Genomic DNA, 23,795 nt, shown 5'->3' with positions numbered 1-23,795 from the left:
TGGTTCGCACCCTTTATTTACATTTCTTATATGAAAATAGGAGGCGTGGGATGGACAGCCGGGGGCTGCCTGCCCCGAGGCCCCTGCCAGGGCAGGGGGGGGTCCGGCCACGCTGCGTCCCCTCCTTGGGAACCCCTGTCCCCCACCGCCACTGGAGCCAGGGAGGGGTCGGGGCCAGGTCCTGTGGTCTGGGGGCGACGCGCTCCAGCCCCGGCCGCCGCCGTTAACGGGGAGCCAAAGTCAAGTGGGGAGGGTTGGCGTGGAAGCACAGCGCCCGCGGCGGGGGCCGTGGGGGGGCCCCCCATCCCCAGGGGCTCCGAGGCTGGCGGAGGGGATGTGGAGAGAGCGGGCGAGGGGCCGCGCGCTCTCGTTTCTGTCCTGGCGATGGCTTTTTGTCCGAGAGCGGCCGTGGGAGGCGGCGGCGGGGCTGCGCCCTCAGTCACTGTCCGAGCCCACGGCCGAGGAGCCTTTTCTTTTCCGTTTGGTGGGTTTGGGCTTGGTGTCTTCTTCCTCCTGTGCGGGGGGGAGAGGGGGAAGCGGTGGTCACGACCATCGGAGGGGTCCCTGGCACGTGGCACCCGGACCTGCGCCTCCTCGGGGTGCGGACGCGGCTCCCCGCAGCCCCCCACTTACCGAGGCGCTGCTGGAAGCCGATTCCTCCTCGTTGTTGGCCGGCTGGGCCGCGTTCTTGCGGCTCCGGGGGCTGGAGAGGGTGGCTTTTCGGCGGCTCTTTGGGGGTTTGGTTGAGGAGTCTTCATACTCTTCGGCCAGGGAGAAGAGGTCGCTGAACCTGGAAGGAAGCGGGGACGGGGTCAGGCGCTGCCAGGGCAGGCGCGCGCACCGGGACGGGGCACCACCAACTTACTTCATCTTGTGGGCTTCGTCGCAGCTGGCCTGGACGTGCTGCAGGGCTTGCAGGATGGGAGTTTGGCTGAAAACTGTCGAGGAACCAGAAAAAAGGGGAGTCAGGGACCTGACAGCGGGAGACGGGTCTCCCCCCCAGGGCAGGTTTTTGGTCTCCCAGTTGGGTGCCGAGGGTTTTGTAAGCCAAGGCGGGGGGGTCTCAGCATCCCAGAGCATCCCAGTCCCCATCTGGGATCTGCACATGCCCCAAGGCACCGCAGGGTGATGGGGACGGGTGGCGGTACCTACAGTTCTGTTTGGTGTTGGTCAGGTTGAGGCGGAGGTTGTCCAGGTGCTCCAGGATCTGCTCCAGGGTCAGCTGGGCCAGTTTGCTGCTGGAACTGCGCAGGCTGGGGGCAGAGCGGGAGCGCGGTTGGTCCTGGGGGGTCAGGAGCCATGGACCTGCTCCTCCTGCCCACCCCGACCCGTCCCTGCTTTGTCCCCCCCAAGACGGGCTGCAGGAGCTGTTTGAGCAGATGCGGTGCTTGAGGGAGGACCGAGAGCCCCCAAATCCCCAAGGAGATGCAGGGCACGGCGCCGGCAGAGGTAACGGGGCTGTCCTTCAAGGCATGGGGTGTGGGGACCAGCACCCACAGCAGGGGGTGATTCTGCCCTGACCATGTGGGTGCAGAGCAGTGTAGGGGCTCTCCTCCTGCTCCAGCACACGAGGGATGCCTGGAGCCAGTCTGCTCTGGGAGTAAGGGGATAAATCCTGCTCAGGGTGCTCGCTGCCTCCTCCCTGGGGGCTCTGCGGAGCACTGAGTGCCCTGTGCGCAGCCCCAGGACACGGCGCGGTGCCAGCACGGGGCATTACCAGCCTCAGCTGGCCGCCGGTTAATTAGCAGGGATTAGACCTGGCTTCAGCCCGGATCCTGGAACAGAAACGCCAGGAAAAGAGCTGCGTTGTTCCACCGCAGAGGACCGCTAATTAACACGTGGAGGAGGAGAAGGGAACCGACGGACGAGCAGACTTCCCCAGCAGCCTTGCAGGAGACGGGGGGGACCCCGCGGTGCCAGCGGGACGGACGCTGTCCCCGGTGCCGGCTGCCAGCGGTCCTTGGGGACACGCAGCGCTCGCGGTGCTGCTCTGCTTCCCCAGGACACTAGATGTCCTTCCTACTCCAGCAAAGGGCCGCCCGGCCCCGGCCTGGCAGCCTGCTGAGCACCGGGGGCTGCAGGAGGAGACCCCGGCACCGAGGGGCTGCAGCACTGCTGCGGAGGGGCACGGCGCAGCGAAGGGAGCGGGTGCTGGTGGCCGCTGCCGGGCACCGTGCGGGCTGTGGCCCCCGGGAGAGGCTGCCTCTGGGTTTGATGTTTGCTTTTGAGGCTGGATGAAAGGCTGGGAAAGCGCCTGGGGAGCAGAGCGGAGCACAGCGAGCTCCTGCAGGCTACAGCTTCGCCCAGCTGCCTCCTCCAGCCCCCCTGCGCCGACGGGCTCTGACCCCGGCCACCCCAGCGGCTGCAGTGACCCAGGAGAGACCAAGCACACCCGGTCAGCCACATCTGGAAGATTTGCACCCAGAAACGCTCCAGAAACATCACGCTGCTTGGCAGGCAGGCACAGCAGGGCCGAGCGGAGGCCGCTGACGCAGCAGGGGAGCGCCGCGGCTTGGCACCGCACGCACCAACAGCTGAAATGAAAGCTCTTCCCCAAACACCTCGGGGAACGGGCTCACAACAAAAGGGTCCCGCTGGCGGGATGTCAGCTCGCGAGCGGAGCCGCTCGCTCGGGGCTCTGCCTGCGTGTGGGTGGGCAGCGGCACCGCCCCGGCCCCGAGGGGGGGTGGGCTGGCGTGCCTGGGTGACGTCCCGCCGGACCCCTCAGCATCCCGGCCCCGCAGAGCCCCCCGCTGCTGCCCTCACCTTTGGCGTTTTCGCGGCAGGCTGTTGTTCTTGATGAGCAGCGACTTGATGTGCTCGGCCAGGAGGTCGTCGTGTTTGATGCACCAGTGCCGCAGGATGCTCGTGGTGAACTGGTCGTCGGGGTGGCACGGCCGGCTCAGCACCATCTTCACCATCTCCTCGCTGGGCCTGCGGCGAAGCGGGGAGGGGGAAGGAAGAGGCCAGGTGGGTGCCCTCGGCTCCAGCCCTAGGGCCTCCGTCCGGGGTCCCAGGGGCAGGGGAGGCCAGCAGCACCCTGAGGCTGTTGGTAAAGGACCCTCCCGGGGAGCAGCCGGCAGCGAGCTCCCGGCCTGGCTCCCCGCTCCCCGTGGGAAACCACCCGGTGCTGCTGCGTGTGCGAGGCTGGAGCTCGCCTCTGCCATCGCTGGCGTTTCGCTCACACAATTTGGAGCTGGGATTAGATTAGCCAGCCCCACGCACTGCATTAATGAAAACAAATAAAGTGCTCTCCGCTCCGAGCGGCGGGACGCGGCCGATGCAGGCAGGGACAGCACGGAGCAATGCCGAGGCAGCTCTACCACCACCCCCCCGGGAGGCAGGTGACAGCCTGTCCCCCGTCAAGTATCGGGCTGCAGGACACGCAGGGTGGCAGACAAACACCGCTGGGGCTCAGCAGGCTGCGAGCTCGCCCTCGACAAACGTCGCTCCCGGAGCCAGGTCGCAGCAGGGAGCTGCAGCCTTTGGGAAAGCCGCCACCGCAGGGGCGACACGTGGCACCCTGCTCCGTCCCTAAGAGGATCCAGGGCGAGGACTTGCACGTGGGCGCTCCCAAGAGAAAGCTGGGAACCACTTGGTGCCAGCAAGAAGGGCTTTTCCCCTTTGCTGTTGCAGGGAACTCGTGGCCGGAGGGGGTGGCATCTCCCTGTCCCCGTCACGCCAACGCTGCTCAGTTAAAGCCACCAGCTGCAGCGTGCCGGGGGACAGCCCTGCAAGCTTTCTGCCACCACAGCCTCCGCAGATCAGCGCTGAGCAGGCAGCAGCACTTACTTCTCTCGCCTCAGCTGCAGCAGCAGGCAGGACAACGCCTCGGGGTGCTCTGCAAGGGAAGCACACACATCCTCAGCACCGCGCCGCGAGGCCTCGGCGACCCAGCGCTGCGCCTCTCCCGCCCCAGGGGGTGGCTCACCTTTGTACTTGAGGTGCTGCAGGATGGGGATGATGGTCTCCAGGGGGATGCTGTGTGCCAGGAAGAGCTGCCAGGTGCAGTACTGCTCGAAGGTCTCCCAATCCAGGCTTTGAACTAGGGGCAAGCGCAGGGAGGTGAAAGGGAGCTGCAGGGTGCTCGGAGGAATGATTGGGACCTGCCAGAGCCACCCCACGCGGCTCTGCCGGCCCCTCTGTGAGATCCTCCAGGGACATCGCTGTGTTCCAGGCACGTTACCCCCATTCCTCCAGCCCAGAGCAGGGCACCGAGGAGGGCAGAGCAGTCCTTGGGGTGAAATCCCAGCGGGTGTGCTGGGGAGAGCAGGATTTGCGCTGTGCCGGGGCAGCTGCACCGCCAGCACCGTGCCACGGCCGCTGCACCGCCAGCACCGTGCCACGGCCGCTCAGGTCCCCAGGACCCTGCGGTTGGCGCCAGCGCCGGCTCTGCCAGCTGAGGCACAGGCAGCAGGATGGCAGAGTCACTAACGCAGCTGCTCAGGGCTCAGAGGAAGAGAATTAACGAGGCTCTGTAATTAATGGGCTTAGTCTGCTGCTTGCAGCTTGTGTAACAGCAAAGCTGGATCTGGGCAGCTGTCGGATCGAGGCGACGGGGGATCTCTCTGGAGGTGTTCGCTGCCTCCTGTGCGGAACTGCCCCAGCCCGGAGCGCCGCGGTCGTGGCCGGCAGGGACCGGGGGGCCACGGGGCACACGCAGGGAAAGCGCGGCACCGGCTGGAGGCTTTAGGGGCATTTCTGCTGTAGGCAGCCAGTGCCTGGCGGAGGTAGCAGCACAACGCCTCCGAGGCTGCCAAAGTGCAATTAGAAAGCAGCAAGAGGAACTGGGTCACCCACTGGTGGTCCGGGGGGAAAGGCAAGGAACGCTGCTCGGGAGAGGTCGCAGGCACCAGCCCTCTCCTGCGCAGCTGCTGAGAGAGCCACGGCTGGGTGGTGCCCGCCCAAGAGCCCCACGAGTGCTCCAGGGCCAGGCCAAACACCAGCGGAGTCCAAAGCTTTCGCTCTCCCTCCCTCCCGGGCTGGGACAGTCATCGGATGACGGAAAACCCCAGTTGCAACCTGCCAGGCCACCGGTCCCTTTTTGTCACCGCCTCCTGGCCGCCCTCAGCCCTGCAGGGCTGGGAGCAGAGGCTGCAGCCTCCCAGGCAGGGCCCGGCCTCCAGCACTGCCCCAGCGGCTGCTGCGTGGCGCAGAGCGGCACCCGGCCGTGCCGCGATGCTGCAGGACCGAGCAGGACGCGGTCAGTGCCCCATAGAGCCAGCAGCTGGGAGCACGGGGTGAGGCTGCGTGGCTGGGGGGGATTTCAGGACTCTCCCCTCTGTTTTCTCTCAGCCCAGGCGGGCTGCGGAGCCCTGGATTAGGCTTTGCCTGGCCCTGCAGAGAGCCAGGGCTCCTGAGCCGTCACACAGCCAGCTCGGTAAAACCCATTAGAGCTCACAGCTTGGATCGCACGGCTAAATCTAACAATCCGGTTTAGGGCAGTGATCCTTTAAGCAGTGGCAATAATATCATGAGGAAATCCAGACCTCGGCGTAACAGGGCCAGCAAGAACCACTCTCGGTTGCTCTGTGAGCAGCCAGAAAGGGCAAAACCATGGCAAAGGCTTTCCAGGGACTGGTCCTCTCGGGCTCTCTCTGCAAAGCCCAGCGGGGACAGGAAGGTTTGGGGGTGCCCAGGAACGGTCCCACTTTCCCCCCTGCCCTCGTGCCTGCCCCGGTGGCGGGAGCGCTACTCACTGAGGATGTTCAGCACCGAGTCTTTCCGAAACATGACGAGGTTCCCCATCATCACGTGGCACACCAGCTCCTGCAACTGGGCGGCAGAGCAAAGGGGGTTAGCGGGATGCTCAGGCTCACAGGAGCCCTCTTACATGGGAACAACCGGGCCTAGAGAGCAAGCGAAGAGGCTATCGCTCCGCCAGCATCATCCCAGCGGGAGCAGGGATCCAGCAGAGCCCCAAACCCCTGCGTGCTGCAGGTGGCTCCTAAATCAGGGCCGGTTTAGGAAGCACCAAGGAGAGGCAGCTGCTGTGAGGGACCAGGGAAGTAACGAGAGGTTAACGCCTTCACACATCAACGCCCGGGCTGGGGGCGCAGGGCAGGCAGCAGATCCCCACGGGCTGGGCCAGGACTTGCTGTCCCCCTCCTGGCACAGCCCCACCAGCAGCAGGGACCCGCTCCGCACGACGCCAGCGCTCCCCTCGCGGCAGCGGGTTCGTGGGGCCCCCGTGGGCTGGGCGAGGAGGCCACGCAGCCAGAGCATCGCGGGGAAACAGCTGAAGAATAACAGGAAGGAGAGAAGGAATCAGAGAAGGGAGGGGAGAGGAAACGCTACGGGCCTCTGCTGGGAAACACAAAACCTTTGCGCTGCAGAGCGCGGCAGAGCCCAGGAGCGGAGGAGCAAGAGCAGGGCTGGGCTGGGGGGGTCAGGGCAGCACGGCCCAAACCTTTCCTGCGCCCAGCTCCAGCTCCGGCCCGCCAAGCAAAACTTGCTGGCGAGGCGTTCTGGCTCCGGCACAGCTGGGAAAAGCGCGGCTGGCCAGGAATGGTGTATAAATAGGGCGAGTTACGGGGTTATCAGCAGATCACGCTCCAGACGAGCCTAGAGAGCAGAAACACGCAGCACAGCATTCTTGCTGGTGCCCACTTCCCTGCCCCCAGCTTTCGCCGGGGCTATTTTTGGGTTGCTTGTGGCAGCTCGGCGTGCCCGTGGGGAGAGGCTCCTTCCAGGAGGGTCTAACGAGGGCTTGGCTCTCTGCTCAGCGGGGTCTCCCACCGGGATGGGGAGCTGGGTGTGATCCAAGCCCCACTGGGCCCGCAGCACAGCACTGACGGCCTCCCTGCATCCTCCTGCAACCATCAGGGCACGGCACCTCCCCAGCTGTGCAACGCACCTCCCGGCCAAAGGACTTAATCCTGGTCCCAGGGGAAGACTCCGCAGCTCCTGGAGCAGCACCGGCCATCGTGGGCATCCCAGACCCAGAATGGGAGCACGAAGGCCTTAGCGAGCAGACCCCACTGCCCCACGCCCTCCAAGGCCGGGTCATTTGGGGTTTAAACCTCCTGGGAGCAGAAGCGAGCGCTGCCACACGGGGAACGTGCTGCCCCCCCCCCAGCTCAGGTCCCCGCCTTACCTGTGCCGAGTCTATGACGGCCACGATCATGTTGAGCAGCTCGCCGCTTCGCAGGGTCTCATCTGGGAACTGCAAGGGTTCAAAAGCAAGGCAGGGCTCAGGAGAGGGCCGGAGGGAGAGGCCAGCCGAGCTCTCCTATCCCCAGAGCTGCAGCAAGGCTCCTCCTCAGCGCCGGCTTCGACGCGCGCGTCCCTCCTCGCGAGGGGCAGCATGACCCCGCTGAGCACCGGTCCTCCGGCGGCTGGACCAGGACCAGCACCACTTCCTCAGCGCGGCGAGGGAAGTGGCTGGGGGGGGGAGAAGCAGCCAAGAAAGCACAGGAGCTCTGACGGGCCATGTTCTGCGAGCAGCCGGGAGCGAGCCAGCTGCTGCGAGGCAGAGCAGCGCCAGGCTGCCGAGAGCCAGAGCCCAGCACCTCTGCGGGACGCAGCCAGCGCTGACCAGGGCAGCGCGAGGAGCGAGGCTGCTTCAATTTTGGCTGGTGGAAGTCAGCCAGAGCACAACGGTTACAATTCCCCATTTTTCCGCATCCTTGCTGGCTGTCCCAGGCGCTCGTGCGTTACGCAGAACTGCAAGCAAATCAAAAAATCAACAGGCGGGGCGAAAGGCCAGGGAAGTTGGCGGCGGCGAGCTCCTGCTGCGCAGTCGGGATCGGGCTGTTCAGACGGGCTGCTCTCGGGACGTCCTGCCGGACTCGTGCCGGTCAGTGCACCCACGGGGGCGGCAGCAGCCTGACCCCGCTTCGGGGTGAGGGCGTTAAAGCCAGCGCTCGAAGCACCAGGGGGATCGTGCTGCTGTGCTACGCCAGGATCCCTCTGGGGCACGCACCACGGGGCGAGACCTGCTACGTGGTGCGGCGCCTGCTCGTGCGCAGGTTTTCCTCCCCCTCTCCCAGGCTGCTGCCGTGCTCCCGGCCCCACAGAAGCCCTCAGGAGCACTCGTGAGGAACGGGGCTGGACAGCCCGAAGGCCCAGCAGATGTTCCTGCTGAACCAGCCAGAAAGGAGGGAGGAGAGGGGCCAGCTCATTCCTCCCAGGGAATGAGAAAGTACAGGCAGCACCGTGACCCCTCCGATGAGCCCGAGGGCGTGATGTTAGCCTCCCTCCCTCCCTCCCCCATCGCTGCTCCCAGCAGCCAGGTGGTGGCTGGACACTTGTTGGCTGCAGCCTCTGCCCTGCAACCACCGCACAAAAAGGCTGCAGCCTCGCAGCCCCGCCAGCATCCCGGCAGCGGGGAGGCAGCAGCATCTCCGTCCAAGACCCGGCTGGGCTGTGAGAATTGGGACCGAGCTGCGACCCCGTTCCAAACGCACCCTGCTCTCGCCTGCTGCAGCGAGTCCAGCTGGCTCCGACTCAGCACCGAGTGCTGAAAGCAATGAAACGTTTCATTGAACCCAGGGGTTTGGAGCAGGCAGCAGAACTCGTTCTGAGCGCTGCTTCCCCCGGACTCGGGGATGAGGCGTCTGCGCAGAGCCTGCAACCTGCCGCTCTCCGGGGAGGAGGGAGAGCAAAATCGCAGCCAGGGAGCGCAGAAAATGCTGTGCTCGGAGCCAAACACGAGAGGCATCCGGGCCAGCAAGGTCAGCACCTCACCACGCAGACAGCACAAGGCTCTAACGGGGCCGTGAGGAAGCAGGACGACGGCAGCCCGCTGGTCCCCGCCACGCCGGGCTGGGCGTGGATGGAGGCTGGGCTGGACTCAGCCTGAAGGAGCTTTTTTTAGGTTTGTCTGCTCTGTTGCTGCAGTGTAACAGACCTGAACCTCAGAAGCAAACCAGCCTGGCCCCAGAAGCCTGCCTCTGCCCCCGTGGTGCTCCTGGTGCCTGTGGGGTTCTTACCTCTGTGTAAATGGAGGGGGTGAGGTAGCAGAGCAGCCGCACGTCGTCCTCCTGGCAGGCCTTCATGTCCATCATCAGACACGTGTGCAGGTCCCCCAGCTGCGTGGCCTGAGCGAAGGACTCGTACAGGTTCATCTTCCCTGCCGCAGCTTTGCTAGAAGGAGACGTGCCGGGGTGAGAGGGGAGCCCCCCCAGCGTCAGCAGCCAGCTGGGGACACCGGGCTGGCTCTGGGAGGCCGTGCGAGCCACGTCGTGGCTTGGGTGCTTCCCTCCACCCTCTGTGACCTACCTGGCTTTTAAATAGTACAGGAGGTGGTAGCCGATCTTGGGCTGCTTCTGATAGAGCTCTGACAGGAGATCCAGCAGCAGCGAGAAGCCACTGTTATCCTCCTGCATCTGGCAGAGGTTCCTTGGGGAGCAGAGGACGGCTGCGTTACGCGGGGCACCGCACGAGAGCTCTCTGCTGCCGAGGGCCGGCTGCTCGCAGGGAACCCAGCCCCAGGTCCTGGCCACCCGCTGATTTCAGGTATGGGGGAGAGACCTCAGGGATCCCCAGCTTCCCCAAACGGCCAGATGAGCTGGGATTTTCCTGCGGTTTAAGTGTTTCTACCCCACAAAACGCTGCGTAGGCAGAATGAAGGAATAAACTCTTCTGGTTACGGTATCTTTGGGGGTGCTGGGGCAAGTGCGGGGTCTTGGCAGAATGAGACCCACGGGGTTCACCCGCGGCGGTGGTCAGGAAGCAAACAAGAGTCTGAACTAGCTCCGAACAAACATACCTAAATATTAGGTAGAGCGGCTTCCCCACCGATTCCTCCAGAGACCTGCGGGACAAATGCAACGATCAGAGCTCCGCAGGCACTCAGCCTCTGGTTTGGGGTAAATCAGCAATGGCAGGGAAAAAGCCCCGTGCGCTGTCTGCTGTGGTCCTCAGGCCAGCAAGGGTTAGCCCTAGCTGATGGGGAGACAGGAATGGTCCTGATACCAGAACCCCAAACCTCTGAGTCCAAGCCTGTGCCAATAAAATCCAGGAGGAAGGGTGCACGGCACTGGTTTGTGCAAGCATAGCAGGGGCAGGTGGATTCTTTTGTACCCTGCATGCCAGGAGCCACGGGAGCATCCCCTAAACTGAGCTCTGACACGAGGACCTGTGGCAGCAGGTCGCATACGATCTCTCTGGAGCCCGGGATATAACTGCTGACCAGCTCCATGCTGACCGCTGGTGAACCCTGGATTGCTTCATAGGGCAAGCTGCTGGTTTCAGCACAGCCTTCCGAAAATGGTGGAAGTGTTACTGGGAAAAGCCCAAGTCCCAGTGTGAAAGGATGAGACAGAAAAATAAATCCTTACTCCTCTGTGATTTCTTCTGGCAAAACCTCACCACGGAAGTGAGCCTTAAATAGCTCCTGGAGGCAGGATGCGAGCACCGATAACTGCTCGGAGTCAAAGTCCTCCTGGCGGAGAGAAAGCAGGGAAGGAATGAGAAGGGAAAGCAGAAGCTCAAGCCCTGCCTGCCCAGCACAGGTCTGGCTGGAAGGGATGCAGCAGAGCCGCCGCTGCTGGGAACGCCACCCAAGCTGCTCGGGAGCCATTTTGCCGCTATTTTGCAGCACTGGGAGACGCCAGAGCTGGTCACCAGCACGATGAGCCCCGAGCTGACGTCTAGCTCTGAAGCACTTCGCAATCACTGGGGTCCACTCGTCCTCTGATGGACGGTGATTCACCGAGCTCAGCTCTCACCGCACAGGGCCAGCAGGGACCAGGGGCACTTGGTGCCGAGGATTCGCGCCCCGTCCCCACGCTCCCACGGGAGGACAAGCAGCTCTCCTGCGCTGAGAGGCCACTTGACTCTGCAGGCAGCTGATGAGAGGGAGGGGATGCGACCTCCCTGCGGGCGTTGAGCTGCTGGAAAACATCCGCAGCAGATCTGCTGGGCTGGCCTTGCTGCAGCCTCTCTGGAGCACCAAAAGCCAGCGAGCGTCCCGGCTGCACGGCGCCTGCAGAAGCCCCCAGCAGCTCCGCAGCCACCGCAGCTGCGTGGGGTCACGGCGTGAGCACGCCTCACCCAGCGCCCTGCCTGACAGGGGCTACTGGGGACGTTCAGCCACAGGTTATAAGGAAACTGCACGGCGTGAGCTTCCCTAAGAGCCTCCCAGCACGCAGCAGCTTGGGGCTGTGTTTAACAGCCACGGGTGAAGCTGCCCGGTGGCATTTTGAGCTCGTTTCTGATTTGAGTGTCCTCAGGCTTGTGCCCCATGTTCAGGCAAAGCTCGTGGGGCAGAACCAGGTGGGCTTGGAGCTGCCTGGCCCGTGCCACTCCAGCTGCTCTCATTTTACAGCTAGACAGCAGCACTGCTCCGGGTCCGTGCTGTTACCTCCAGGACTTGATCCACGATTTCCTGCATGACCTCACACTGAGCTTCCGTATCGCTGGAGCACAAAAACAAGAGGAAATCCAAGTTACAAAGGAAGATACCGAGAGCAGGGACAAGGGGGCTTTGTGCTGAGCTGGCTCTGCTCGGGAGCCCCCAGGACCTGAGAGTGGGGGTGGCCCTGCTTTGCGCTGGTGCCAGGCTTAGAGGAAGGCACGGCTCCGAAGCACAGACTGCAGAGACCCAGCCCTGGGAGAACGCGCTGCACTGCTGCGGCACCTACTTACAAAAGTGCCCGAGGTTGTCTGCAGCAAGACAAACAAATTAAATGACTAAAAGCATCAGATTAAATGCACTTAAAGCCATAAAGCCATAAATTACGTTAAATCAGCCCACTATGCCAAGGTCTGAAAAACAATAGCTTTTTTAACCTTCTTTAGATGGAGTTAATTCCAAGGTCACTGCAAATCAACAGCGGCGATGGGGAACATGCAGGCAGAGGAACAGGTACATCTCTGTGCATCGAGAGTGCCCCACGCAGAGAGGCACTGACAGCCCCAAGCAGCAGTAGCCCCAAAGGCCTGCACAGCCTCCCCTCGTCAGTCCACCAGCAGGGAAGGATGAAGCTCAAAGCCTTTTGCCTTCCTGTCCCTGACTCAGAGAAACGCTGTAGCCCCCAGGAAATTGCTGGGGTGAGCAAGTGGGTGCACTGCAAGTGGGAGCATTGCTGGGGTGTCCCAGTCTGAGCCTGCTCCGAGGGCAGATTGCAAGGCTCTTTAGCCAGCACTGTGCAAAACCAGCTGGGCTTTTCCTGCAGAAGCTGTGTGAAGGGACCTCTGTGGGCTACAGGGAGACAAGCCACAGGATGGCATTGGCTTTGAGAAAGGCTCTTGGAGCAAGCAGCACTGAATAGCAGGGCTCTAAGGTCTCGTGTGTCACTGCCCCAAAGACACCAGTGTGAAACGCGACCCAACACCAACCTTCCCTTCTGCAGCTGCAGAACCTTATCCTTCAGTGACTCATCCAGCTGGTCCAGGAACGGCGTGATATCAACGGGCTCCTCCACAATGGTTTCTTTGATCGGATGAAACCTGAACTCCCTCTTCTTCCCTGCAACAAAAGTAGTAATGCTGGAAATTGCCCGTTTTCCCAAGCAGCCGCATCTGATAAGCACCGAGGCAACCTGCCCTAGCAGCAGGAGTCGCGTGGGGCTGCTGGGGTATTCGGTGCCCCGGTGTGTGACCCAGCCCCTGGTCTCGCCTTCATCCTTGGGAAATGTGTCCGGGTCACGGTGAGCAGGAGGGCAGGATGGGATCCAAACACGGGGGTGTCCAGAGCCGTGTCCCCCACTCAGTCCAGTTTCCAGAAGCGATGCTTTGCCTGTGCCCCAACGTGCTCTCACACAGCTCGCTCACGGGGCTCTCTCCACCCGAGGCACAAACGCTCGCCTTCAGGATTCCGGCACTGAGGCACCCCAACTGCTTCTCCACACCCTCATCCTTCAGCCTCACTCGGCATAAAAATGAACTGCAGCAGAGTCCAGAAGTGCCAGGGTCAGCACGGAAGCGCTCTTGGGGAAGCCCCGACTACAGGATGGGACAAGGCGGCCGATCCCCTTTGCAAAAATCCTCTCCTCTGCTTGCGGCTTCCGAGCCCATGCCCCTTCCAGGGCCCCAGGCAGCCGTCACAGCGCTGTCGGGACTATTGAAGACTGCTCCAGCACAGTCCTCTCCCCCATCCTGGGCCTGCGGCCCCTCCCCACTGCAGGGGTAGCCCTCCAGCACGGCAGGAAGCCCGGGGGAGTCCTACCACCAGTGCCAGGAACAGCTTGAGATGCCTCCAGCTCCAGAGAGCTAGCAGAGGGGATTCTGGCCTCATGCAGACTTGTCAGCCCCATGGCTTCGAGAGGGACTCGCAGAGGCCTCCAGTGAGTGTAATGAAAACCGTGTGACTGAGCAATTAGAGGCCTGAGCCTCATTAGCAGCTGCCTGAGAACAGAGACACCCTGTTCCCAAACAAACCATCCAGCACAGCATCTGCCACAGGGATTCCCAGCCACGCAGTGCAGCAGGGCTTGAGGCTAGTCAGACATTCAGAGAGGACTCAGGGCAGGGAAAGCGCTGCGTTCGAAGGTGTGAAACTCCGGGGAATCGCCACACAAGGCGACGAGGCCCCACGGCCTTTCCCTTTGAGCACAGAGCTGCAGCAGCCCCACGGAGCCAGGCTGCTGGCGGGGGAGGCTGGGCAGCAGGAGAGCATCGGGCTGAGCATCTCCTGCAGATGGAAGCCTGGGTGTTGAAAATTGGGTCTGCCTTGTGTGCAGTGATCCCTGCTGCTCACGGAAAGGGGCTTTGAGGGACTGTGCTTACAGCTGGGGGCCCTCCCGTCACGAGGGGGACCTGTGGCAGAGCGCTGGCTGCCACTGCCCCGACACCAAGGTGCCGAGAGCATTGGTGCCCGGCTGGCTGCACCCCTCACCTTTGCTGTTCAAGTCCTCTTCATCGTCACTAAACGCAGCCTCAGCGTTGTCATAGCAACTGTCATCTTTGTCTGACATGTGATTGTCCATCTCCATGGAAACGGGTTCCTCAATTTTGACTGCGAGAACAAACGCAAAGGGGTGAGAGCAGAAGCGAGGTTACAGCGGCTCCTGGCACAGCCCCGGGGCAGGACAAGCTCTGCTCATGAGTCACCACAACCAGGCTCTGGCTAAAGCTGAAGTGCTCTGCACAGGGGAAGAGAGATCCTGGGCGAGTGACAGGCCCTGCAAAACTCACGCTGGGGAACCGGACTCCCCGTGACTCCATTTCACCATCCCCCATTTGGGGCAAAGCGTGGCAGCGCCAGGGCGTTCTCCATCCGAGCTGCCCAGCACCCCTCCTGCTCCATCCCTCGCCCCAGCCAGCAGCAGAGCCCAAGGCCCTGAGCAAAGCCACAGCTCGGGGAGCTCCGCGAGGCCATGGGGCTCAGGGCAGCAGGGTTTGCTGCTGAGATGGGTTCCTTCTGCCAACTCAGCTGATGCAACGGCAAGGACAGGCTCACAGGCACAGCCCTTCAGCGGATATGGCCGAGCAGCAGCACTCTCCTTGTAAATTCAGGTTGGAAATACTTGCTCTTTGTTCAACCTAATTAAGGTTAATCAATTAGCCTACAGAGACGAAAGGCTAAGTACCCCCCATGGAACAGAGCGAGAAACAGGGAGCGAGCGGCTTCACTGCACTGCAGGGCTGGGATGAAGGGAGCTCGCAGCCACCCATAAACGCAGGCACCCAGGGCTCTCATCTCCCTGGGGCCCGGCTCTGACCTCCTGGCAGCGGCTCTCGCTGCGGGACAGCTGGGGGAAGCCCTGCTGCAGCCTCCCCCTGCCACCCGCCCGCTCCCTACCTTCAATGGGGGGCGAGGGCGAACTGCAGAACTCCGGGAATTTCTCCCTCAGCATGGCTCGCAGCTCCTTGTCCAGCTTGGGGTTGTCAAAGAGAGGGGCCAAGTGGCTGTGTTGGGGGGTAGGAAAGGAATGGGATGAGAAACAGCTGGGATGCAGCCCCTGCTTCCCTACAGAGCTGGAAACCCAAAGCAAGACCTACCAGACCCTCCAGCCACTGCACAGTCCTTAAAGACCTTCCCTTCCCCAGTTCCTGGCAGTCCCCCAAGGGCTACCCTCTTTTCACAGCCTCGTTCATCTGGTGGCTTGCTACCAGCCCCAAAAAGCTGTGCTGGGCTCTGCAAAGCCTCCTGCCCCAACCCTGCCCCTCTGGATGCCGAGGAGAGCGAGCCACGAACGCTTCCAGAGCATGATGAGCAAGGGACAAGCCTCCATCTGGGCCCTGCCTAGCTGCTCCCAGTGCACGTGCCAGAGGATTTCCTCCCTTCTGTCAGGGCTTTGACTCGTCCTACGGACCACAGCCTGCCAGGTCCCACCTTCCTTCCTGCACAGCAGCTGGGGGGCCCTCGCTTTGCCACCACCGAGACCTGTGTCACCAACGGGTGCACGGGAAGGGAAGAAGAGGCCTCACCAGGATGGGAAGGTGGCTGCTGCAGTTATCTGCAGGCTGGAGCACCACGAGCAAGGCTGCTCAGCTCGGTGACCAGGAAGGTGGAGTGGCTGCAGCCTCCCTAACTGCCCCAACCCCTTGGCTCAAGGGACTGCTCTCAGGACGAGCCCCAGCACCACAAAGACAAAGCTATGGCTTATTCCATGGGTTGTATGCAATACGAATGCCTCTTGCAGGGACTGGGGTTCATTTTGACTAGGCTGGTGAGACCGGGGCCCCGGAAGGCTGGTGCACAGCAGTTCTATGGATGCAGCAAAATTCAGGGACGCCTTACGCCAGGACTCGCTTCTCCACGATGTGGGTGAGGGAGTTGAACACGCCTTGCCGCACGTGAGCCTCCAGCGGCGGGTAGAAGTTGGGAATGATCTGAAAGCAAGAGAATGACCACGTCAGTGCCACGAGCCCTTCCCCGACACAGCCGGGACCAGCCAAGGTCCGTGGCCCAAACTCTTGGGCCATGCTCACCTCGAGCACGGCACCCCAGCTGCTCTTGACCAAGAGGGGCAGCAGGAGAGCTCCGTGAGTGCAGCACCTCAGGGATGGAGCACAGAGGGAGGACCACCCCGTACCTCTGGTCCCCTACCCCACAGGACCAGCCTGCACATCCCCCAGGGATGAGAAACCTCCCGAGGCAGCATCCGGGCAGTTGAGAGGCTCCAGGGCTTGCCAGAGCCACGCTCCAAGCAGCAGCGAGCGCTGCAGGAGCGGGGTGAATAAGACATGGACACCCCAAGCAACATTCGGCTCTGTCCACACGCAGTCCTTTGCTTCTGGCGAGACGAAGACAACTCCTCCCTGCAATCTGGGTCATCCCGGGAACCTTCCACCCAGATCCTCTGCCAGAAGGCAGCAGTTGCTTTTGGCCGCGGGCAGCCCTGGGACGGGAGCGCAGCGAGCGGTGCTGCGTGCGAGGGAGGAAAGTGATGCAACGCGCGGCTCTTCCAGCGCTCACGCCACAGAAAGACCCCGCTTCCAAGAACTCCATCAGCCCTCCCCAGGACCAAATTACTGGAACCAGTCCTCTTGGCACCGCTGCCCCAGTGCTGAGGGGCACAGCCAGCTCTGTAGCTGCTGCCCAAGCAGGGCCTTGCTTTGAAAGGGAGGTGAGGGTCTGACCGGGGAACATCGCAAACAGATTCTGTTTACCCCCAGGGGATGTCGCTGGGCCAAGCACTTCATTAGGTACTAAAGGGAACAATTCAGAAGCCTTTTTCCTACTAATGCTCATCCTTCTGGAAGGGTTTATTTGCAGAGATGGGAAGTCTTACACGTCTTCCCACAGTGGCATTCCCATTAATGAATGACACATGGGCCCCGGGGCTCAGCGCTCCAGAAACAGCCCTGGATTTACCAAGAGACCACACGGACTCACAGAAGCCTCTGGTGGCTGGTTTGAAGAGGCAAATCATTCAGCTGAGCGTCTGCAGCAGCGTGCCTGACTACGGTCTTGGCAGATCAGTCGGGGAAAAATCCCTCCTTAATTTAGCATAGGTAAGGGGAGGTTAAAAGGGCTCTCTTGGGCTGCCGGCTGATTCTGAGCTACCCCGGGGGCTGTTTCGCAATCGAGAGGCACAGTGCAAAACCAGATGATGCACTGAGGAATGCAGGGAAAAAAAAAAGAAGGGGGAACAGCTTTTCTGTTTGTTTGTTTCTCTGAAGAATGGGCAGTGAGATGACACTGTTTCGCAGCTCAATTATCACCGGCTTTAGGGATTTCTGAAACGCCCTTACTGCGGGATGCAGCGGCCTTTGCACCAGGAACTCCCTGGGGAGTGAAGACGTCTGCCTTGCTTGTGCCTGCACTGCTGGTGTCTGCCCTTTGGGACTGTCCAGCACAGAGCGAGGGGCAGCTCGCGGGGAGCAGTCTGTGCAGCTAGCCAGTTTTAGCACAGGAGGGAAGGCACCGACCTCCCCTAATGCATTTGAGCACCAGCGATGGGCAGCGGGGGACGGCTCAGAGGAGAGCATGTCCCAAGGGCATGGTTGCAATCCCTAAGGGAGCAGCTCCTGCCCAGCACACTTCCACTCCTGTGCACCAGGAGCAAGCAGACGAGGCTAAACCAAGCCCCAGGGGCTGGCACTGTGACCAGCTCTCTTTGGAGAGTGACTTCTGCTCAGCTGGGTGGTTTAGGCAGGGGGGAGATGGCCTGCGGGGCTCCCTCCCTCCTCACCATCCTCTCTTCACACTGTACAGGAGTCCCTGTCCCACCGGTGGCAGAGGGACCGCGTGGACCCCAGTGGCTGCTCTCAAAGCCATCACCACTCAGCCCTGGTCACACAACTCATCTGGCAAGCCAGGGAACTCCCCTGGGAGCGAGGGGTGGCTCACCCGGCACATGAAATCCAGCAGCGTGGCGGTGATGGCAGGGTGAGGCTTCATGGAGTGGTGCATCACGAGAATGGCAGGCTCTGGAAGGAGAGAGCAGGGAGCACCGTGCTGAGAGCCCAAAGACACCAACGCCCTCCTCTCCCCCCCCACTTGCTGCGGACCTACCCTGCTGCCCCCCCAGTGCAGAGGAAACCCCCTTCTTTTGGCTCCTCCGCACCCCTGCCCTCATCCAGCTCCTAAATAGCATTTGGGCTTCAAGCAGCAGGCACGAAGCAGGTTCCCCGTGGGCAGGAGCAGGGCTCTACCAGTCCCTGCTCACGTGCCCCAAGCCCGGGGACAGCCCTGCAGCCAGGCACGCAGGGAGGGACGCGCTGGGGCTGGCCACTGACCCTGGGGAAGAGGCTTGCTGCTGCCACGTGACAAAAGCCACAATTAAAGGGGGCTCCGACAAAGCAGCTCCCCTGCAAGCTGCCAGACCCCTGGAGTTCAGGGCAGGGGAGGGAACTGATGCTCTTTGGAGATAATCTGTTGGGCTTTCCCCACCAGATCCCACCGTCTCCACCAGCTCCGGAAGCCGTTAACCCCTTCTTTGACCCCTGCCCGTTCAGAGATGGGCTCCCCGCAGAGTACCTATATTCATGATGCTGTCCTTCTCGGGGTTGAAGAAGAGCCAGTCATAGAATAGGGCCAGTTTGGCATTCGAAGCAGCAACGTTGGACTACAGAAGAAAAAAAACACGTCAATTAGTGAGTGCTGAGCACCGGTCTCTGCACACCCGACGTGCCAGGCCATGCTGCCGCGCAGGGAGGGGCAGCGATGCTCTTCCCACCACCAGCACAAGGCAGGGCTGGCTCCAGCTCCCCCGGGCACCTGCTGCTGCTCTGGGTGGGTTTTCAGACCGGGTGGGAAATTCCTGGAGAAACCTGCCTGCTTTGAAAGCAGCTCCAGCCAGAATAAGCAGAGCAGCAGAGGGCAAGGCAGCCCCGAGACTGAGATACTAGCCACGTGCTCTGCCTGGCTACAACCTGCAGTGGTGCTGAACTGGACTCCGCGTCTCGTTTGGCCTTATCTGCCATGCGTTCGTGGGCACAGCAACCGCCTCCTCTCCAGCTTCTGCTGTTTGACAAGTGCTGCAGAGCGCAGTGCGGGCTGGGATAAGGAACGACTGGCTGGGAGGAGGTAGCAGGGGCGATCGAGGCTGTAAGGAGGCCTCGGGCCGCATGTGCTCTCACATCCTGCTTTAACTGTAGAGGCCTCCAAGATTTGTCCATGCACAAAAGCAAAGTGCGTGACAAGTTAGAAGTGAGACGGTGAAGTTTATGCTGGGAAAGCCAATCCCAAAGGCTCCACCATGCAGCAGAGCCAGGACTGGAATGCAGAGCCCAGAACAAAGACCGATGTCCTAATCGCTGCTCTGCAACCCTCCTCCAGCCCAGCCAGCAAAACCTAATCCCAATCTCCCCGGCAGCTTTCAGCATCAGCAGGTTACCCTCCCCTTGCAGGGAAGGGATCCCACGCAGTTACGTGACTCGCTCTCAGGCTTGGCTGGAGTTTGGGAACTACAGATTACTGCTGGAAAAACGTGCTCCCCGAGCTGCCGCGCGGCAGAAGGAGCCGAGGGTGCCTCTGGCCCGCAGGACTCACCGTGCAGGTGGTGAGCAGCCACCCGATGATGGCCCAGCGCGGGAGGATGTCGGAGCTGAGCACCTCGTTGGAGGGGTGGACCACGCCACAGATGTAGCGTATGAGGTCGCAGCGCAGGGACTGGCTGTCGGGGGTGGACAGGTACTGCCGCTGAAACCAGTCCTGGTACCGCTTCTGCTGGCCGAACCGCACCTGGAGGGGAAGGGGAAGCCACAGGTTTTGCTCAGAGCTCAGGGAAGGTTTAGAAAAACCGCCAGAACCACCAACGGGCTCATCTGCCATCCTGAAAGCTCCCTCTTTTGGCAGGCTCCCCTTCACGCCCTGCTCCCCACCAGCCCCACGTCGGCAGCATCTTCAGAGAGCACGAGGAAGCAAAGGGGCCATTGTGCAGCGCGCCGCCGCCTCCAGCCCAGCGGACGGGACCACACGCCCCGCGCGCAGCACGCGGCGCAGCCCGGCGAGGGGGGAGCAGCCCTGCCTGGCGTGCGAGCGCAGATAAGGGTTAACCCCCGTGCTGTCGCAGCGCAGCTCCTGGCCTCTCTCGAACAGCGCTGCTGTTGTCAGAGCTCTGATAACCCACCGCATCGCAGCCATTCAGAGAAAGCGCTTGCCTTGGAAAGCGGCCAGCCAGGAGCAATGTTCCCCTGCAAAGCCGTTTTGTGCCTTTTAATGAATACCAGGGATGTCTCGGGCCCAGCTACATCAGCTCCTGCCGGGCAGTCTTTCCTCCTCTCGTTGCCATTAGATGCCAGAAGCAAAGAACACTTGCACCAGCCCCGGACAGCCCTTTCCTTTTAGCTGCTTGCACCTTTTCACCCTGCAGAAACCTTCCCTGCTGAACCGTGGCAGCAGCAGGCGTGGGTGTTCTGCTCCCTCTCCCCAAGTAGGAACGGGGCTGGTGCAGGGTGGACCCGTCAGGGACGAGTGCCCTCCTCCCCCGTGCTGACACGGGACCCCGAGCGAGTGCGAGGGACTCACCCGCGAGGTCATGAAGAGCAGCTTGGTCTCCATGTCGGGAGTGAGGCGACATGCCAGGAATTTGCGAGAAGTCCTCGACTGGAGGAGCTGCAGGACACCTGGGGAGAGACAGACGGGGGTCAGCATCTGCACAGACCCACGGACGGCACGGAACGGGATCTGCGTGGGGATTTACCAATGTCCTCAGTGGGTTCAGGTCAGAGCGTTAAGCTCTGTTTCCCTATGGCCATAAGCATTGGAAAGAGATCATGATTTTGGCTTGAAAGGTCTACTAAAACATCTCCTGTCCAGAGATCAGTGGGGACATCAGTGATCAGAAGGCAGGGGCAAGATCTGGGTGAGGAAGCCCAGACACCAAGGTGCAAGCTATAACCACCCCAGTACATCTCCCATATCTTGCCAGGGAGCACAAAGATGACCTTAGACTTGTCCCTGCCACTCGTTCCACCCCAGCTGATGGCTTCAGATGGAGCAGTTGGCACCAAAAAGCAGGGCTGGCATAAAAGAGCGCACATCCAGGGCTCTGCCAGCATCTAAGTCCAGCTCCTCCCCTGGTGTAAAGGCACCCAGATGTGAAGATGAAGACCAGACATAAGAAAAAAAACCTCGTGCGTAAAGAACAGAGCTGGGGGAAGGCAGAAGGGGAGGCTGCAAAAGCCACTCATCATTCCCGGGCAGCTGGAAGAGGAGGAATTTATGACCTGAGCAGAGAGGCTTTGCTGCCGCTCGACAAGACCTGAAGGATTTACAAGGCTGCCAGCTCCGCCGCAGACAGGCGGGCGCCGGGGATGCTGCACGCACGAGGTGCGCTTCGCCCTCCCCGTTCGGGGGCTTTCTCCGCGCCACGCAGCCAGGTCGCACCTAGGGGATGGACGGGGGAAGCTTCGGAGCAGGGAGCACGGCTGGCAGCTCCTGCAGAGCCCAGGGAAAGGCTGGAGCAAGCTGCGCGGCAGGGGAAGGGAGCCGCAGGAACACCTCGCCGGCGAAAAGCTCCCGGCACGACGTCCCTCGGAGGGACGGATCCTGAGCCTGGAGCCTCCCGCCCCGCTCGGTGCTGCTGGGCTCGGGCCCCAGCCACGGGAGCGCGGAGCTCAGCGAGCCTGGCTTGGATCAGAGCAGCACGGAGCTGAGCACATGTGCTGGCAGCTGCTCGAGCTAACAGCCACCTCGCAGAGCAATTACGGCAGGCTCTCAGCAGGTGGCAAGAGGGCAAAGAATAAGTCCTATGAAAAAGGCCAACTGCAGGGGAATTATTTTGGGGAGCAGGCTCTGAAGCACGAGTGAGGCGCAGGCGTTGTCTCGGCTTTATGGATCATGCCCGGGCGTTGTCTCACCTTTGTGCATCATCGGGCAATGCCCCTGGCTGGTGGTGGTGGTGTCAAACAGGAGAAAAACAGAACCACGGGAGAAAGGGCAAAAGCCGTGGGGAGTTTGCTGCTTGTCAGCAGAAAATGAGTCAGGAGCACCGACACCAGCCCCGGCTTAGGGATTATTTTGCTGGGTCATTAGCGTGGCTAGAACTGCACCAAAAAATCAGGAAACAACCCTGATGAGTGCCCCGGACAGATCAGATTCTGCTTGAAGCCCCCCGAGCCGGCTGCGGGGTCCTCTGCAGGATGGGAGGAAAAGCCCAGAGGCTGCTGCTGTGCACAGCCAGGAAGAGCTCGCTTCTCCCTGCCGCACCCACGGCTGCAAGGCCACGGGTAAATGCCACCGCTCCGCAGCAGGAACTGCACGGAGACACGCTCAGCACCGCGTGCACTGCCCAGGCGTTGTCTCACCTTTGTGCATCGTCGGGCAATGCCGCGGGCTGGCGGCGGTGGTGCTGAACGGGAGAAAAACAGAACCACAGGAGAAAAGGCAAAAGCCGTGGGGAGTTTGCTGCTTGTCAGCAGAGAACGAGTCGGGAGCGCTGATGTCAGCCCCAACACATGGATTGCTTTGCAGGGTCATTTGGTTAAAACTGCAGCAAACCAGGAAAATCGCCCTGACCGCTGCCCCTACCAGCGTGGGAAGGGAGAGAAGCTACAGAGATGCTCGCTAGATGCCCCAGGACGCTCCAAAAGCACGAGCAGCCACGAAGATGCAGACAGAACTGGGAAAGATGCAGACAGAACTGGGAATGCTTCTAGTAGAAAGGCTTCGGGAAGAAGAGGCAGGGCTGAGCCTCCCTTCAGGCAGGACTAGGTCTCCTCTGCCTCCATGAGCCCCACGAGCCACCTCCGATACCCAGAAAGGAGAACTCGGTCCCCGCAGCCCTTCAGCTGGCAAGCCTCAGCAGAGACCGGCCATGACAGGAGAGGTTCTGGAGACGGAGAAGAAGCCAGAGATCGCAGAACTTAAGGAGCATTTAATCAAATGATGCGCTGCGAGTTTCCCTGAGCATAATCTGAGATCTTTAAAGTGACGCTAACATGGCCCCTGAGAGGAGAGCAGGCACTGGGGGTGGGGAAAGAACACTTTAAAGCCCCATTTCCAAAGACTCCCTCGAATTGCTGCAGACAGATAATGATGTGACAGCCCCTAGTGAAGTGAATAATTTATAGCTATAAAAATTATAAATGTAACACTCTCTCCATCACATCTATTTTACCCCAGACTATGCAGAGTGCTTCACAGCTGCGTGTTTGACAAACCAAGAGTGGAAAGCTACTGGGAGAAATGAAATCCCATTTAGAAAGTGTCAATCGCTGCATCTTCTGGGCTTCGTGGTTTAAAGCTACAGAGGTTCCTTGAGGTCTCTTCTGGAGAGCCTGAAGAACTCAGACACTTTATATCTCTGGGCTTCTGCTTCACCTCAGCTTATAAATCAGTTGATTAAGAAAACTAATTATGGAAGTGTGAAGTCCAGAACCGGCAATACGATTCCATGACTGCTGTTGTGGCCCAGCTGCATTCCTGTGATTTGTCCACCTCAAACCACCCGTTCTTCAAAGCCCCCTGCAGCCAGTGGAAAGCTGCCTTTGGAGGCATCTCCTTCTAGTCAGCAGCGAGAGAGGCTCTGCAAACAGCCACGTGGGCCCCGACACCGACGGAGGTGGGATCACACGGGGTAATTATAGCTCCCCCTGCACGCTCTGCTCTAAGAGAGCATCTGGGAAGAACCCCCACGCCCAGCGTGTTTTGCTTCGTAACGGACTGACAGCGGCGTCAGCAGCCTGCCAAAGGCACACGGGGTGGCTCGGGGCTACTGGGGACACAGCAGGGGCTGTTCCCTGCCCGCGGGCAGGGCAGGACGGATCCAGCCGCCCCTTCGGCCCTGCCTACCTGTGAACTGCGCGCTGAGGACCTGCGGGTTGTGGATGATGTCCTTCCAGAGCTGCTCAAACTCCGGTATCCTTGCGACGTTCTGCAGGAGCCGCACGAGGTCACGGCCGACCATGAAGCAGTCCATGAACTGGGGAAAGAAGAGGAAAAAGCCTCACCGAGTGTTTACCTGCTCCCAAGCAGGGGGAAGGCGCTGGGGGGGTGGGTGGGAGGAGGGGAA

At 61.4% G+C, this 23,795-nt stretch overlaps 1 protein-coding gene across 2 annotated transcripts in view; it reads right to left on the bottom strand.

Moving 5' to 3' along the window:
• INTS3 (integrator complex subunit 3) overlaps positions 1 to 23,795 on the bottom strand; it is a 38,990-nt gene continuing 15,195 nt past the window's right edge. Inside the window, exons 8-31 of one of the 2 annotated variants that reach the window (XM_040539208.1) lie at positions 23,576 to 23,705; positions 20,309 to 20,406; positions 19,331 to 19,522; positions 18,317 to 18,404; positions 17,687 to 17,766; positions 15,632 to 15,723; positions 14,690 to 14,796; positions 13,784 to 13,903; positions 12,286 to 12,415; positions 11,593 to 11,610; positions 11,309 to 11,363; positions 10,284 to 10,387; positions 9,713 to 9,757; positions 9,223 to 9,342; positions 8,934 to 9,087; positions 7,097 to 7,165; positions 5,700 to 5,775; positions 3,932 to 4,045; positions 3,793 to 3,841; positions 2,767 to 2,934; positions 1,153 to 1,253; positions 866 to 938; positions 634 to 790; positions 1 to 513 (exon numbers count right to left, since the gene is read on the bottom strand). In XM_040539208.1, coding sequence (XP_040395142.1) covers positions 436 to 513; positions 634 to 790; positions 866 to 938; positions 1,153 to 1,253; positions 2,767 to 2,934; positions 3,793 to 3,841; positions 3,932 to 4,045; positions 5,700 to 5,775; positions 7,097 to 7,165; positions 8,934 to 9,087; positions 9,223 to 9,342; positions 9,713 to 9,757; positions 10,284 to 10,387; positions 11,309 to 11,363; positions 11,593 to 11,610; positions 12,286 to 12,415; positions 13,784 to 13,903; positions 14,690 to 14,796; positions 15,632 to 15,723; positions 17,687 to 17,766; positions 18,317 to 18,404; positions 19,331 to 19,522; positions 20,309 to 20,406; positions 23,576 to 23,705 — 2,418 coding nt within the window. In that variant the 3' untranslated portion in view covers positions 1 to 435. The remainder of the gene's footprint in view (positions 514 to 633; positions 791 to 865; positions 939 to 1,152; positions 1,254 to 2,766; positions 2,935 to 3,792; positions 3,842 to 3,931; positions 4,046 to 5,699; positions 5,776 to 7,096; positions 7,166 to 8,933; positions 9,088 to 9,222; positions 9,343 to 9,712; positions 9,758 to 10,283; positions 10,388 to 11,308; positions 11,364 to 11,592; positions 11,611 to 12,285; positions 12,416 to 13,783; positions 13,904 to 14,689; positions 14,797 to 15,631; positions 15,724 to 17,686; positions 17,767 to 18,316; positions 18,405 to 19,330; positions 19,523 to 20,308; positions 20,407 to 23,575; positions 23,706 to 23,795) is intronic. The other variant, XM_040539210.1, reaches the window with a different exon arrangement.

The sequence above is a fragment of the Cygnus olor genome, chromosome 28 (assembly GCF_009769625.2).
Source record: "Cygnus olor isolate bCygOlo1 chromosome 28, bCygOlo1.pri.v2, whole genome shotgun sequence".
NCBI lineage: Eukaryota > Metazoa > Chordata > Aves > Anseriformes > Anatidae > Cygnus > Cygnus olor.
This window is presented reverse-complemented; position numbering and strand designations above follow the sequence as displayed.